The sequence below is a fragment of the Pristis pectinata genome, chromosome 8, assembly GCF_009764475.1.
Source record: "Pristis pectinata isolate sPriPec2 chromosome 8, sPriPec2.1.pri, whole genome shotgun sequence".
Lineage (NCBI taxonomy): Eukaryota > Metazoa > Chordata > Chondrichthyes > Rhinopristiformes > Pristidae > Pristis > Pristis pectinata.
In genome coordinates this window covers 18575519-18592406 of record NC_067412.1, presented here as the reverse complement: position 1 = coordinate 18592406, position 16888 = coordinate 18575519, and the positions used below count along the sequence as shown (strand labels likewise).

At 38.8% G+C, this 16888-nt stretch overlaps 1 protein-coding gene across 1 annotated transcript in view; it reads right to left on the bottom strand.

Annotated features, from left to right (window-relative positions):
* The window catches only part of nomo (nodal modulator), a 50434-nt gene extending 34272 nt beyond the window's left edge, over positions 1–16162 (bottom strand). The window contains exons 1-14 of the mRNA XM_052020972.1: positions 15908–16162; positions 13520–13609; positions 13051–13096; positions 11189–11289; positions 10766–10869; positions 10602–10674; positions 9815–9967; positions 9381–9518; positions 6991–7080; positions 4927–5032; positions 3338–3488; positions 3043–3217; positions 2034–2175; positions 70–201 (exon numbers count right to left, since the gene is read on the bottom strand). Coding sequence (XP_051876932.1) covers positions 70–201; positions 2034–2175; positions 3043–3217; positions 3338–3488; positions 4927–5032; positions 6991–7080; positions 9381–9518; positions 9815–9967; positions 10602–10674; positions 10766–10869; positions 11189–11289; positions 13051–13096; positions 13520–13609; positions 15908–16123 — 1717 coding nt within the window. The 5' untranslated portion in view covers positions 16124–16162. The remainder of the gene's footprint in view (positions 1–69; positions 202–2033; positions 2176–3042; positions 3218–3337; positions 3489–4926; positions 5033–6990; positions 7081–9380; positions 9519–9814; positions 9968–10601; positions 10675–10765; positions 10870–11188; positions 11290–13050; positions 13097–13519; positions 13610–15907) is intronic.
* Between the last annotated feature and the right edge of the window lie 726 nt (positions 16163–16888).

Here is a 16888-nt window from a genome sequence, read left to right as displayed (position 1 = left end):
CATTTGAATGAATTACTTGCTTATAAGCATCCATGGAGAAATTTGTGTATCCAGACATAAAATTCTTACCTTTGTATTTCCCAGGTAAAATGTCATTAAAAGTGAATAGCACAGAGTCAGCACTTCCTGAGAGCTGCAAGCTTTGTTTCTCACCATGGCGACTTAAGGGTTGAAGGGTCACAGCTAAATCACCGCAGGAATCTTAATGAAAAGGAATTAACTCATTAAAGAAAAATAAAACACCTAAAAAAAAACTTGCTCATACTTAAAGTTGAATACTGCAGTAATTCAATAAAAACAAGCACAAAACATTTTATCCATTCTTCAGCAAACAGTTGAAGAAAAAGACTGAAGCATAATTGAACTATTTCCTGACCTGAGTCCCAAAGCCATATAAAAAGCTCATTGTTCATTACCCTGCATCATATACACTGAAAGACAAATTTTGTTCACTATCCAATATTGTAACCACATCCTCTAACTGACAACAATTGTAATCTTTTTTAAAGAACAAAACCATAAATCATTTACTTCCAGAAATCCTTTCAAGGAATATCTGAAAAAAGTAACAGTATATAAGTGGAGGAATACTCACTGATGTTGAGCCAATGTTTACTTTCACCTTACCCAACTGTCCTTGATTAGAATGTTACCAACATGTTGAAAAGTAATTAGAGAATTTGGAAACAATTCTAGTTCTCAGACAATGCTTTTTTTCATTAACTATTTAATAAATAAATAGATGTTCTTTCGCATGGGGCCATAGAATCACAGAAAGATTACATCATGGAGGGAGACTATCCTGTCGGTTGAGTCCATACCAGACAATGAAGAGCAAACCAGCTGGTCCCTCTCCTCAACCTCTCTGCAGTATCCTGCAAATTATTTTCCTTCAGATACTTATGCAGCCCTCTAAATGCTAACATTTAAACCTGCCTACAACATTACCCCAGCAGTGCGTTCCAGATCCTAACCACACGCTGTGTAAACAAGTATTTCCTCACACTGTTTTTGGTTCTTTTGCCATTTGTCACCAGTCTACATTTCTTGGTTCTTGATCCTTACATAATGGGAAGATTCCCTCTTTCTACTATGGCTAAACCTTTCTTTGGTTTTAAATACCTTTAAGAGATCCCCTTGCATGATCAGCGATAGATCCCAAAAACAGTTTAATAACAGCTTGGAAGAGGAGCCACATAATCTCACTACCTGATCTGACCTGTCTCGAAGAACCCAACAAGATGACATGGTAGCTAAGTCCCATCGTTGGACAGGCAAGTGGGAAGATGTAATTAAAATAGTGACTCATGTGAGGTGTTCTTCAATCCCTAAAGTAGGGTATATAATGATAGGAAAAGACCCAGGGAAGAAAAGATGCAGGTTGAGGGAAGAAAGGACTGCTGCCAATCAGACGAAACCCTACCACGCTGTCTGTCTGATCTGAGGCTGGTAGCTATTTCACTGGTCACTAGTTGTATGATTACCCTGATTAACGTTATGATTACTTTTCAACAGCCATTTTGTTATTCCTAAACCCCTTGAGCTATCTACAATTCTTCAGAAAAAGTTTAAATCTTATGAAGTCATACACCTTGATCACTATTCATGAGTTCTTTATGAAAGGCTCATAAATAGAGGAGAGCATAGCTAAACAGAACAAAAGCTATTTGGTTAAGAGTTTCTGCCTTCTCTCCCAAATGTTCAAAATGCAGGAATTCTATTTTATCTGTTCATCATCTGATCATGAATTAACAAATAACATAGATTAAAGCACATAAAGTGACCAAAGCTGTCAATTTTGATGACTTAATATTATATAGATGTGCTTAATCTGGCAGGACTGTTTCACTAAATGTGAATAAAATTCTCTCTCTATCACTCATGGAATATTTTAATTTTTAACCAATTGAAAGGAATCTGATCACAAGAGTGAAAGTAAGGGGAGGACTGGTTTCAGTGACGATGCAATTTTAGCAAAAAAAACAATAAAAGTTTAACACGTCTTACTTAATAAACTCCAAACATTCACTTACCCAGACATAGTACTTTCCCAGAAACAGATGCCATAAACTGGATGAAGGTAAGGTCCATTATGGGTGCATTTGTTACTGTGACTATTTGAAACTTTGGCTTCAGTGCAAGTCCTGCTTTTGCTTCAGCTTCACTGATCATAACCTATTGGAATTCAAAATCAGTGACAGCGAAGAAAATGTGTGCTAAACACTAGATATGGTTTTTCACTCATTATTGCACTAAATCAATCTTCTTAAAATTCTTCAAGTGCACACTACCTGCAGCATGCAGAGGTTATTATGCTTACCTGATCAGCAAAAGGAGGACAAAAAAAAATACAAAGTAGTGAAATAAAAAAAAGACACCTATTCATTCAATTACTTTATCAATAAACCCATCTTTTCTGTTAGCCAAATGTGTGAAGATAATGCCCATAGTCCCAGCTTTGATTCACATGTGCTGAGTTAGCTCATTGCTGCCAAGAGGTAGTCTGGGTGTTAATTAACCATTGCCCCTTAGCTAGAGAATAAAATCAGCAAGAGTTCCAATCTTCAGCTCGAACCTAACTTCTGTGGACTGGAGTATCAGAACGATAAAGCTTAATTCTGATGCATCCATTGCCAACTGGCTGCCAACATTTACTGTCTAGGCTGCTTCATCATTACACTGGAAGTTTACTGCGAGTGTACAAACACCATAAAAAGGAAACAAACCTGGAGGCACTTGCTTGTACTTGATCCTTACATTATTACATTTCCCCATTTGGTCAACAGCTTCAAATTCAAATGTTACAGTTATTGTCTTTAACATCTATTAATTTTCTCCATATTCACGGCAAGATCTTTGCGCAAAGCTCTTAATAGATGGAAATGAAGAACTAAATATATGGCAATAGATAGGATTCCCAAGTTTAGAAAGTAAAATGAAACACATAATACTGAGCCAACGTTGTATTGTCAGATAAACAAACAACCAACCAACCAACCAACCAAGCTTCAGTAAAGCATATATCTTTCCAAATATCCTCACCTGAATGCTATAGGTTCCCATTTTGGCCTGGAAACAGAATAATCCACGAGAATCCGATTCTGTTGTAATTGAAGACTTATCCTTATTTTGAGCAACCATTGCTAATTTATACTTGACTATCTGTTTTAATCCTTCAGGGAAACGTTTGACTGTCACTTGCCCACAAACACTAAAGCTGTGGAGCAACAGAAGAAAAACACAAAGTTGTGTTAAAATGAAGTTTGAAAGATATAGCCTGCTGTACTAGATATTAATGTATATACTGTTTATCTTGTCTATACCGTAATTCTCCTACCTCGTGGCCAGGATATCAGCCAGTTGAGGTGTATTAGGGGCAATCTTCACAGTAACCGGTTCGAAGAAAATGTGCTCTTTCTGTGTATTTATAGTATATGTGCCTGCTGTCATGTTTTCAAGCCTGAATGAGCCATCAGCCTTTGTAGTCACTGTACAAAAATAAAAGACGAGTGATAAAACATGAAAGCCATCCAGAGAATGGAATCAATTGAAACTCTAAGTGCAAATGCCTCTCTGATTTCTACTTATCACATTGTTGTACAAGTTGTTCTAATCCTGCTAGTATAAGACATCTGCTGTTAAAGAACCATCCCCATTAATTTACACAGGCTGTGTACAGAAAAGACTTGGATAAAAAGGGATACTGGTGGAATTGGCTATGCTAGTTTAAGTATTCATAGGAAAGACAAATTGTTTCTGTAGCACTCATATCCAAGTGTTCCAGAACTGTATTAGTAATGTTCGCCAACTGGGTACAAATCAAAGAAGAAAAATTGCACAAATAAGCTTCCAAGAACAAATTCTGCCATTGCAACTATAGCTAGAAAGAGCTATTTTTCTTCCTCTAACATGAGTTACTTGTTTTGATCTTACTCTTTTGCAAAATCTTCATCTCTGCACAAGTTTAAATGAGTGATATCTCTAGCACACCTCATTAAGAGTGATCAGAAATGCTCTACTGTAATCTCAGACTTGCATCCAGGCAGTAACCAAGTAAACACACCAGAGTCAAAACAGAGAAACACGATGTCATTCAATTCATTGTTGTTTAACTAAGCATTGACTATTACAGATGGCAACAGAAAGAAGATGACATGAAGTCATTAATGTTCATCAATAACTGAATGCAGTTCTGTTGAAGTGGGGAGATTTAATTTTTTTTAGGCATTTTGCAATTTATTCAAATGGAGGTAGCTTGTTCTCCAACAGACCAATTCTCCAGTTATACTGGACCAATCATTGCTGATTGTACTTTAACAGCAATACCAACAAAAAAAGTTTCCTATTACTATGGAATTGGAAGGAAAGAATTTTATAGTGTGTTTAAAAATTGAAATATCTAGCGATAATTTTAGTTAAGCATTTGCCTTCCTCATCTAGTATTTTTTCTTGTAAAGTAGTTCTACATTGGACTGGTAAGTACTCCTTAATAAAAAAGTAAACTTTGCACAGTCTGGAGTTATGCAGTCGGTAAGGCGATCTCAATGTGCTGTGGTTTTCCTGCCTCTGCAATTTCCTAAAGCCCTTTTAGCATTTGTGCATCAAAAACAAATAGCACCAATCCCAAACACATTTAGAATCTGAAACAAATCACAGTTGTATTTACAATGAATAAATTTGAAATTAATAAGTAGAAACGATATATGACACTATAATCAGTGAGCTTCCATAATGCATTGTCTGATTTTCATTTTGTTCCCCCCCCCCCCCCCCCCAAGTGGTTTTCCAATGATTAACAAGAATTAGGAATTTCAGAGGGATGGGAGAAATATCTTTCTCTGATTAGTGCAATTCTTCCAATGATATTTGAACTTCACAATGTGTCCTTCTCAGAACAAACACAACAACGCTCCAATTTTTAAATACCTTTGATCTGGTTATTTAGGGTAACAGTAGCATGATGAACTCCTTGTCCATTAGGCCCATTCAAAACCCGGCCAGTAACAGAGAATCCCATCACTCGAAACACTGGCTGCAACAAACATAATAACATGAGAACCATTAGCAGGGTGAGGCAATTCAACTCCCTGCTCCACCATTCAGCAAGATCATTCCTCAACAGTACTTTAGTGTACAAGCCCACATCCCGTGATTCCCTGGATATCCAAAAATCCATTGATCATTGCCTTTAATATACTAAGTGACAGAGCCTCCACGATCCTTTGGGTGAAGACATTTCTTCTCAGTCCTGAATGGTCAACCCTTGTTAGCATCATTCTCATTAAACTTGTTGCTGGCGGGCAATGTAGCCAATGGACTCAGTACATAACAAAAGAATAGCAGTCTTTAACCCCTTCCAGAAATTTCCATTATCGTTAGATGTTGACATTGCAGATAGTTTCTCTTGGAAACACTGCTGAAAATCATGAATGAATACATCATGGAGAGACTTGATATAGATTTTCTTTAACATTGATTTAATTTGTTTATGGTGGCTTAAGGTGACCTGGTTATTCATAACGTATCTAACAAGGTGATGGTCTATTCCATACTTGGTCTTGGTGAGATATAATTTTTTTTAAAAATCTCAAGGTCCCACAATATATCAATAAAATTCAGAGCAAGATCATCTTATACTTCTCAATCTATCTACATGATGACCATGTCACATTCTGTGCCTTTGTTCAGAAATTTAAAAAAACATTGGAGTTGGCCTTCCTTACTCATTTCCCAGTTGTGCCATTCCAGAGATCTGAATTTTGTTCAGCTCTGGCTTTGAAATGTGAAGAGTGATCTTGTCCTCCTTGGGAATATTGGTCAAGATCAGAGACGTATTCATTGACTTCTTTGTCAGCATCAACTGTTTGGGGTGTATGTGTTGATGACACCAGTAAGCAAGTTATTACACAGGCAAAATTACTACTAGGAAGACAGAGAACAAAGAAAAAGCATCTAATATAGAATGGCTGAAATATGCTCCAATCTTCATTATCCCTCCACAAAGACTGGAATCCCCAAGAGATCTACAACTGATCTTCAGTGTGTCCTCATGCAACCACAATGCAATCCTTTCCACAAAGGAGAAACCTAGAATTCTCATTAAGGTGCTCTACAGCCTATCTCAGGCCTTGCACATGACCCATCATATTTCATAATGAGGGACAGACTTTGAAGCGAGCTGAGCTTTCTTTTGAAAACTGATCCCATGCACTTTCACTGTTCCCAACCTTTAGAAAGACGATAAGATCCAGGCCCATAATGCAGTTTTCATCCCTACCTTACCCTATGGATGTAAAACCTGGGCAACCTATTGAGAACATCTCAGGAGACCAGAGAGATAACACAAGAACAGAAGAAAACAGACGCAGATGGCCCCTCAGACTTCCCCTGCTATTCAATGTGATGATGGGTGATCTGCCCCAGGCCTCATCTCCTTTTCTGTGCCAGTTCCCCATAGCTCTCAATTCTGATCTTTCAAAAATTTATCTAATTCTTCTTTAAAACAAAACCAGTGATCTAGCCTCCAGAAGATGCTTCTCATCAAGAAGAAAGATTGATGAAAAAAATCCATGAATTGACATTGGGGCACAGTTAATATTTACCCAATATTACAGAAAATTGTATATTCCATTAACAGCACTGGTTTCCAATTAACACCACACCCACGATAAGCTGTTTAGCTGCACTATTTATCTGGACAGGTGGCAAACTGGAATTACAGACTAATGATTCTGGACATCTCATCAATAATTAAATGTTCAAAAACAGCTTCATTAATTGTGAAGAGGTTAAGGAACATAATATTATTTTCCTGCAGCCACTAACTAATTGTTTGGCCTTGTATTAAAATCAACATGACATGCACATGTAGTGATCATGCAAAATATTAATTACGGTTTACACAGCAATAAAAAAACATGATAACATATGCCAAGGTATGCCTCAAGCTTTCCAAACACATGCTACACATGACATTTTACAATATCATACCTCAATCTTCAAACTATCATGTCCCACAGAAAAATCGAGCCTTGATGGAGCAACATCAAATGTGATTCTTTCTCCTCTGTAAAATGGTATCTAGAATTTAAACAGTACATTAAATTTACAGCCTTCCAAATTTGGTAAATAAAAATCTGACTCCATATCAGAACAAATTATTGCAAAAAGACTTCAAATCTTTTCGTAAAAATTCACAATCTAACCCTTTTTTTTAAATATACTGCAGAGGTTTAATAAATATGGATTAATCCCAAATGATTTAAAATAACTTATAGTTGATGACATGAGGGAAAGAAATTCACCCTGATGCATGTATGCTAAATGCACAATATGGTAATGACTAGGTGTCATACTCAAATACCAAAATTCAGTTCCATTGACATCAACTTAAATCTGGGCTCTTAGCTTACCAGCCCTTCTGTCACTGGAAACAGCTTTTCTTATTCACTAATCACAACCATTCAAGACATGTATAATGTGCAAATGTGATAAACTCCTTTTGAATGCCCGCATATGTAACACATGCGCAACTTTCATTCTGCACATCTATATTTCAAAGCACCTGCTCCAGGTCTGGGATTAGCTGAGTGACTACTTTCCAGTTACCACACTCCACCAGCAGGAAACAGTCTTGCTGGGATTCCCTAACACTACACAGTTATAAAGACAGGCCAGATAGGTTGGGAATTTTTTTCCCTGGAGGGTAGGATGCTGAGGGGTGACCCTTTAGGAGGTATTATAATATCATAAGCGGCTTAGATAAGTGGACAGTCAAAGACATTTCCCAAGGTAAGGGGGTCTAAACCTCGAGACATAGATTTAAGGTACAAGGGGATAGATTTAAAAGGGACCTGAGAGAAAACTTTTTCACAAAGAAGGCGGTGGGTATATGGAACCAGCTGCCAGAGGAAGCTGTAGAGGCAGATACAATTACAATGTTTAAAAGATATTTTTAGACAGGTACATGGATTGAAAAGGTTTAGAGGGATTTGGGCCAATTACAGGCAAATGGGACTAGCTTGAATAGGCATCTTGGTTGGCATGGACAAGTTGGGCTGACTGAAGGACCTGTTTCTGTGCTTTATGACTCTATGACTTAAATGTATTTTCTTTTGTTCTATTTGTGTTCTTTTGTGTAAAAATTGTGTATAATTTATTTTTACGTTTTTCTTGTGAATGCTGCTTATATAATGCTACATGCATGTGATGCTGCTGCAAGTTTTTCATTGCACCTGTGCATACATGTATTTGTGCATATGACAATAAACTCAACTTTGATTTTGACGTTATGACTTCAACAGATCAGTTGAGACATCTGGTGGCCAAAGCTAGTGATAGCAGATAGTTGAAAGTAAGTTTTGTGGGGAAACAGCATGGTCCTGGCTGACTTATTATGACACAGGAGGTAATTCGACCCATCAGATCCATGCCTCTCCCAAAAGAGGAATCCCGTCAATCCCACCCAATCATCATATTTCCTTATAGCCCTGCAACCTATTTTCTCTCATATGCCCTTCAATTCCCCTTTAAGGGGTAATTTACAGTAGCCAATTAATCTACCATCTTGCCTTTGGGATGAGGGAGAAAACCAGGACCCTGAGACTTCCTTTTAAACTCACCATGACCCTCTGTTTCCCATGATTCCAAAGGCAGCAGCAAAAGGTGGGGAATTGGGGGAGATGGGGAGGGGAGCATCCCGGAAAGTCAGAAGGCCATGGGGCCCTGGAATCAGATACAAGAGCAGACTAAATGCTCTTGGAAACGAGAAAACTATATGCAGCAAAACTCTGATAATCCAGCGCCCTCAAGACTTTGGTGGTGTCAGACTGGCAGATTTTCCACAACAATTGGAGGTTATTCCTATTAATAACCCAAAACACTTCAAATTCACCTTTCTTCCTAAGCTGTGTCACAGCCATATATTTCCCAGTGAACCAGGTGAGTTTAAAGGGATCACGGTGAACAGGGTCTGGTGAGTTTAAAAAGGAATGTGGGAATGCAGCCCCAGTGAGTTTAAAAAAACATGTTGAACCGGGCCCCAGTGAGTATAAAAAGGAACATGCGTATCAGGAGTGCAGGAAACAGGATCAGGTGAGCCAGTTAGCAAACCAATGGAATTTCTGTCAGTCCAATAGCAGACTTTCGGAGTTTTACTGTAATTCAAAATCAAATGGAAATCAAAAATGCAGAGGCAGGAAATCTGAAATAAATCAGAAAATGTCTCCCTTTCCCAAATTATGCACAGATACCAGGATGGTTTATTGTCTTTACAATATCTAAATGGATTTGTCACATGTGCATTTGTAATTTGATCCTTATGAACAGCTTCAAAACCAAAAAATGGCAATACTGCTGAGAATTATTCATCATGTACTCACCACTGTATATTCTCCACTGGGGAGGGATGAAAAAATAAATGATCCATCTTCTCCTGACACAACACTGCACAAGAAAGATGATGCTTCATCTGCTGCTTGAAATCCTTCAACCGGAGATAAATTACATCCAGCAATATCCTACCAACAAGGAAGGGAATGTTAATTGTCAAAAGCAATTACTGCACAAGATGAAAAATAACAGTAATTTAAATGCTTTCAATGAGATCAAGCATAGTTTCAATCTTCTCCTTGAGATTACTCCTTCCCATTTAGACTCTCAAAGGCTTTAGAAAATAAAATGCATGTATTTTTTTAAAAAGGCAAATTATGCATAGATTTAAACTGTAACTAACTCATGAGCTTAACATATTACAAAATACAATGCATAGCTTCTAAATGAATGGCTACATTAAAGTCACATTTTTCTCCCTCACCTCCTTAGAGACTGATGAGGAGAACAGAAGGAACACTACACCCTTCATTGGCTCACCATCACTTCGCACAGAGCCCAAAACATCATATCCAGCAACCACAAGAGAATCAACTGTGTTTGCATTAGAATTCATCACCTGCACCGAAGTAGATGCCTGAACAACAAAAACAATTTGAATGAGTTATAATTCAAAATATCTAAATGCAGTTAAATAACTTCAAGTTTCAACTGAAAATTCCAATTGTGGTCAAATTAATATTGTAAATTACCCTCCTCCTTAAACAGCACAGGGTCCGAAAACTCACTCATTAAATATACATGGTATAGTTTAGAGAATGACAAACATAAAGTCATTTACAATGCTAAAAATCTAATTTAGGGGTTCAGGCAAGAACAAAAAATGTGTAAAACTTGAGCGGTTTATGGCCATCGTTTCAGCCACAGGGTTAGGCTGTGGTCTAGTTATGTTTTGGTATCCATTCTTCTCCAAATATATACTATGAACTTTACAACTTGATGTAGTGCTTCTACGCACTGTGTATGCATGTCCTGAAGCTAACAGGCCAGTATCAGTGATGCGTGAAGGCATTTGTTAATGAATGATAATGGCATGGTTATATTTCATTGAGATAATCTGCTGCAATCAAGAAATTCTATGGCTATCACACATAATAATAATTACACATTCTGAGTTCTGCAGGGATAATCACATAAAAATAATTCACTTTCAAACTATCCCACATGACCAACTTCAAGGCATTAACCAAAACAATTATAATCAAACCTACTTTTTGAAGGGTCCAGGTAGGGTGAGAAGCAAAAATTTCATAGTCACCAGGCAACACCCTTGTAAATGCATATCTACAAAGAGATAGAAAATACTGATTCCTTTTAGAATGAACCTGGAGTACCTTTACCATCATGCTAAAACCACTATTAAGCATGTACATACTTTCCACCAATTTGAGTCAATGAAGTCTGATCCACATCTGTTCCAGCCTTTCTTAATGTAACATGAACACCAGCAGGTCCTGAACTTTGACCTTTGCTTAACACCTGAGAAAACAAGGCACATTAAAAATCTTTGCAAAATTTACTTTATTCACTGGCAATGTGTTAATATGATTTCAAGAACAAATGTTTAATTTCAACTGCAAGTTAATGCCTAAATTACCACCAATGAAGATAAAATCAGAATCATGGATATTTAAAAGAATTAGAAGTCTTCCTCTAAAAGGTCTGAAATATCAGAGGCCTGCTCCACCAAATACAGTAAATCATATCCAGTCCCATGTTGTTCTACAATGTACCATGCCCCCTGCAAAGGATATTTGTTCGAAATTTATTGATAAACAAAAATAAAAATCCTTCTTACCTTTCCAGAGACAGAAAATCCAGTAAACATAAAATTTATGTCCTCGCCTTTGGTGCAAATGTCGTTAACACCATCTATATGAAGATCCACATTTGTAGGCTCTGGTTGCATGGGGGAGAAAAAGTGTTCTTTTAAAGGCGCCAAATGCTTGTAAAATACTAGCAAATTTCTTATGGCATCACTCAAAGCTAGACAATAGAGTTTCTTAAGACATATTGTGCCTCCTTTTTGTCATGAAGTCTAATTATTACTAAGTAAACAGTTTCAGAGTTTTTATCAGTAAGAGAACCGATATCCTTTTTATATATGAAAGAACATATGAACGTAAGAAAAGAAACAGGTGCAGGAGCAGATCAGTCAGCTTGCAAGCCTGCTCTAATATTCAGTAAGATCATAGCTGATCCAATCTTGGCCTTACCACCACTTTCCTATTCTCTCTCTCCATACTCCTCGACTCCCTTGCAATTCAAATGTCTCCACTTTGTATGTTCAATGACTCCACCTCCAAAGCTATGGAGTTAGAGAACTCAAAAGAGTCACAATCCTCCAAGAGCAGAAATTCTTTTTCATCTACGTCTGAAATATGTGACTCCTTATTTTGAAATTATGCCCCTCAATTCCAGATAACTCCCACTACAAGCAACATTCTCAGCATCCACCCTGTCAATCCTCATCAGAATCTTGTGTTTCCATAATAACATGTCTCATTCTTCTATACTCCAATGAGCATAGCTTTAACCTTTCTTCATATGTCAATCCCTTAATCCTAGGAATCGATCTAAAAAAACCTTCACTGCACTGCCTCCAATATAAGCACATCCTTCCTTAAATATGGAGACCAAAACCATACCCAGTACTCTAGGTCCAGTCTTTTCAGCACGCTGTAAAGTTCCAGGCTGCTAGTTAGATCTACCTAGTGGTTAATAACTACTGTTTTATAAAAACTTGTTTTGAATAATACTAAGTTTGATGTGACTGGCATAAATTGGAATCAGTATCAGTTGAGGGCTTTTTGTTTTAAAAAAAAGCTCTTAAGAAACTTAAAGAATCAGTTGGACATTTAACATACAAAGCATGTTATTTCAAACAGATTTATTTCAAACTTTTCTCCAATCTGTTGCCTTCCAAAAATAGAACTATTATTTTTAAACACTTCCACGAAGTGCTTTAACATTTGTTTAAAAAAATTGTTTCCAGATACAAAAAATCCTTATCAAATAGATCTTAGGAGATTTCATAGCTACACCATTGAGAACTGACTCTATTTCAGGGAGCTTTAAGGCAATCATCAAATATCCCAAAAGCCAGTTGACAGCTGCCACAAAATCACTCCATGACAACCTCAACAAAATTAAATCAAATCTTTTTATTGTTCTTAATGGTTGGAAATTTGTTAACCATACTCAGTCCGGCCTGCATGGTCCAGACCCATTAATGAGGCTGACTATTATAACCAGTTCTTTAATTGAGGTGCAAATAGGAACGGACAATCAATGTCAGCATTGTCAGTAACATCCATATCATATCAACAAATAAGATATATTCTGCAGTTGGCTACTGCTTGAGCCATTAGGTTCAAGTGCAGGCAGACAGGGTTTAAAAAAATCCATATACAAGTTCAGCATTCATCCATAATCACAATTCACTATAAACAACATTAGCTGTACAAAGACATTTACAAACAAAATTGTGACCCTGGCAAAAAATGTTATGGTACTATTATTCTCTAATGGTTATTAGTTTAAACTGTACTGTCATTCATAGTCTTTATCATGCAAAGAAGCGAGTTAGTTGGAGAACAGTGCAGGTATGTCGCCAAAATGAGAGCTGATTTTTGTCAGGCAGAATTGAAGAGCACTCACCAAAGCTCCACCCTAGGGGAGGCTCAATCTTTAAAATGAAATCCCCCTAGAGAGGAAAGAAATACACCATGTAATCTCAAATATTAGAAATTATAATAGACATTGTGCAACAAAACACACTTATACACAAAGAAAGTGGGCAATTCACCAATGCAATAATTAATCTACAGATGGTGTCAATGTCAGCACAACACTCCAAACCAGAATATCTAATAACATTTAGAGAATGGATTCTGCAGCAATCACATACATTTGTATGGAAAACAACTTTTTTTTCTTTAGTAAAACCACCTGATCATATTACCATTGCACGAGCTGATCATATTACCATTGTTCAAATAACTAGCCTGTACTTCTCTCAAAAGTGAGATGATCACTAAGGATTTTGTCATAAGCAAACAGATAAATTCATGAGTACAACTTTAGTCATCACTGTAAAGGCAATATCAATAGCTTATAATATTGCTACCTTATCATACAGAGGAATCATGAAGTAACCATTGTTGGGAGCACAATCCGTCTGGTATTTCAGCGTTCCCTGCTTTGTGTACAGTTTAATCTGTGAAGTAATCACAATTTTCCTTTAATGTAGAAAAAATTAGTATTTCTTGGAATGGCAACACAAGAGAGACTGCAGATGCTGGAAATCTGGAGCAATGAATACAAAATGCTGGAAGAACTCAGCAGGTCAGGCAACATCTATGGAGGGAAATGAACCATCAACGTTTCGGGCCAAGACCCGAAACATCGGCTGATGAAGTGTCTTGACCTGAAACATCGATTGTTCATTTCCCTCCATAAATGCTGCCTGACCTGCTGAGTTCCTCCGGCACTTTGTGTTTGTTGCTCCAGTGTTTCTCAGAAACCTCATTTCAGAGAAAATTTGATTGATTCCTTTCTTATGCTTGTTAAACAAAATTAAAACATTCCCAATAAAATTTATTCCACATTTACATTTTAACTCCAGTATAAAGCAGCAAGTATGTGATGAAGTTATCCACAGACCAACTTCATCAATGTAGTTAGACCAGTACAGGGACAGGTACAAGAAGAGTCCAAAATTAGCATCCCAGCAAAATTCCATTTCAGATTTACATCAGCCATAATATACATGAATGGCAGGACAAGCTCAAGGAGTTGAATAACCTACCCCTCTTCCAAAGTTTCCTCCTTTTCTGCAGCAAATTTCATGCCCAACATTTCAGCTTTTCACATTCCCCTTTTACAGTCGCACAAGCATCCCATAGGAATTGCCAATGTGGTGAAGCAATTGATAGTTGACAGCTATGGTTCAATGCTAGTGCTCTCAGATTGTGGGATCAAGTCCCACTCCAAGTGCAGATCAAAATTTAATTCAAACTTGATCAAAGGAATGCTCCAGAACATATCCCACAAACATCAAGGAAGTAATGATCAGATTATCTGCTTGAGTAAGACAAAAGTTCACCTGTACAGCAGGAAAATTTCTCTTGTAGTGCCAGAAAGACCAGGATCCTTCATATTATAGCCTGAGGCAACAGGGAAGGTCACTTTTGTGCCAAATTTGCACTTATATAAGAGACACATCATTGGCAATTAGTGAAGTATACTTAACTTTATTCAATCACTTAATCGCAAAGAAAGTACAGGCACTCACAACTTGCATGATTTACAACATACACATCAAGACATGAGGTGAGCAATATCAATTAAACTTGTGGCTTCCCTATGTTCTGAGTCCCAGACTCAGGATTCCTCTTTTCTGAGTGCTGGTCTTAGATTCTCAGTGATCTCAGGTCCTCATGCAGTCCTTGGTTTTGGGAAGGAGTTAAAACTTCTTTTCAAGACCCATCTTCCTTCTATTCCTTCTCTTCTCCAATGAGACAGTACTACATTGATAGACCAGGTAACCCATTTTGCCCATCTTCATCCCATTACATCCAGACCTGTGTCACTTCCAATTTCCACTTAAAGAATTGTGCAGCATCCTAGTTACTGGTACTGATCCAATCAGGTACAGAGGAGTGTGGAATTGTTTACTCCTGACAGTTAACACAAAGACCTTATTCCCATGTGGATCTTATCACCATGTCTCAAAACATAGGTATTTCACTGTCTTAACCTAAGCCTCTGGTTCTTTCTTATTAATGCAGTAACAGCCTGCCTTGGATGAAATTGAAGATGTCTTTCATTCCTGGTCAGTCTTGTTCTTTCCGATTCATTGGACCTCTGAGGCCTTGGTTCTCAGTAAAGCAAGCTAACTTCCCAATTAGCTACTGCAGCTTAAAGAATGTAACATTGCAACGCTGTTCCTTATCTCATGCCTGTTCAGTTCAATCTTTGATCAATCAATCCTGGAGTTTTACATCTTCAGCAAAGTTGCTATCAATCTCCTTGCTTATATTTTCTTAACATCCTCAGAGAACTTCACAGACCATGAAACAGCATTGCATGGGAACCTCCAAATGTTGGTGCAAAGTAACAAAACTACATTCTTCTGTTCTTTCTGTACCAGAATTGTTGCTTTTAACCCATTTACTACCACAGGACTGGGGAGGGGGAGGACTGGGAGGGGGGAGGACTGGGAGGGGAACGGGGGGGGGGGGGGGGGGGACGGGGGAGGCACCGGCAGTGGATGGGGGCTGGGAGGAGGCACCGGCCGGGCAGGGCAGCGCCTAATGTCCCAGTGAAAGGACGCGTCTCTGACAGAGCAGCTCTCCGGCGGTGGGTTATAAAGCCCTACAGGACCCCCGGCGTGGTGAGGGCGGCTTCTCTGAACCGCCCGGTTTCCCCCCTGCACTGACCACCGGGCGCCCTGTGGGCGAGAGCGGCCGCACCCTCCCGACACCGGCTGCCCCGCTCGGGGCTTTACACTCACCTCGATCAGCGAGTAGTTAATCTCCACATCGGACTTCACGAATCCCCCACATCCCACCACGATATCCTCGCCCTGAGCCAAACGGCAGCTCAGCGCTGTCAGCAGCACCACCACCAACCCCGTCCCCCCCGCCATTCCCAACCCGCTGCCCCTGCCGCCGTCCGCGCGCATGCGCCTGCTGCGGGCCCCGTTTGACGCCCGGAGATCCCGGGACATCGCCACCAAGCGGCACCGGCGCCTCCTGCAATGAATGAATGGAACAGCCCAGCAGAGAAAATAAGGGTATTAAAAATGAACATAGAACAGCACGGGACAGGCCTTTCGGCCCACAACGTTGTGCCGATCGTGATACCCTTTTATACTAAATGTCCTTGTGAGTATTATCCATATCCCTCCATTCCTTTCATATTGATGCATCTAAAAGCCCCAAACTCCACCAAACTGCCTTGCTTCCCTGGTAACCCATTCTAGGCACCTACCACTCTGCATAAAAAAAACACTTGCCCCTCTTGCAGTAAATCTTTGCAGTAAAGTAGCCCACTTAGTTGAAAAGGTTTTGAGCATGACACAGAATGGAGACACATAAGACTGCAAATGCTGGAGGAACTCAGCAGGCCAGGCAGCATCTATGGAGGGAAAAGTCCATTTCCCTCCATAGATGCTGCCTGACCTGTTCAGTTCCCCCAGCGCTTGTGTGTTGAGCATGACCCAGAAGGCTACTTCACCCGTTTGAAATGAGAAAGAATCTTATTTAACTGTGAGGAAGAAAGTTGTAGAATTCACATGGGCAAAAATAGTATCAAGTGGAATTCAGTCTGGAGAAAGGTAGTTTGGGAGTTAGGATTTTAGGAAAATCAAACAAGGCAAGGGAATGCACAATACACATTTGGCTCTGTGTCTATGCCAATCAAAAAAGAGCTACCCAGTCTAATCCTACCTACCAGCCCTAGGTCCAAATTGGGATTGGTTTATGATTGCTGC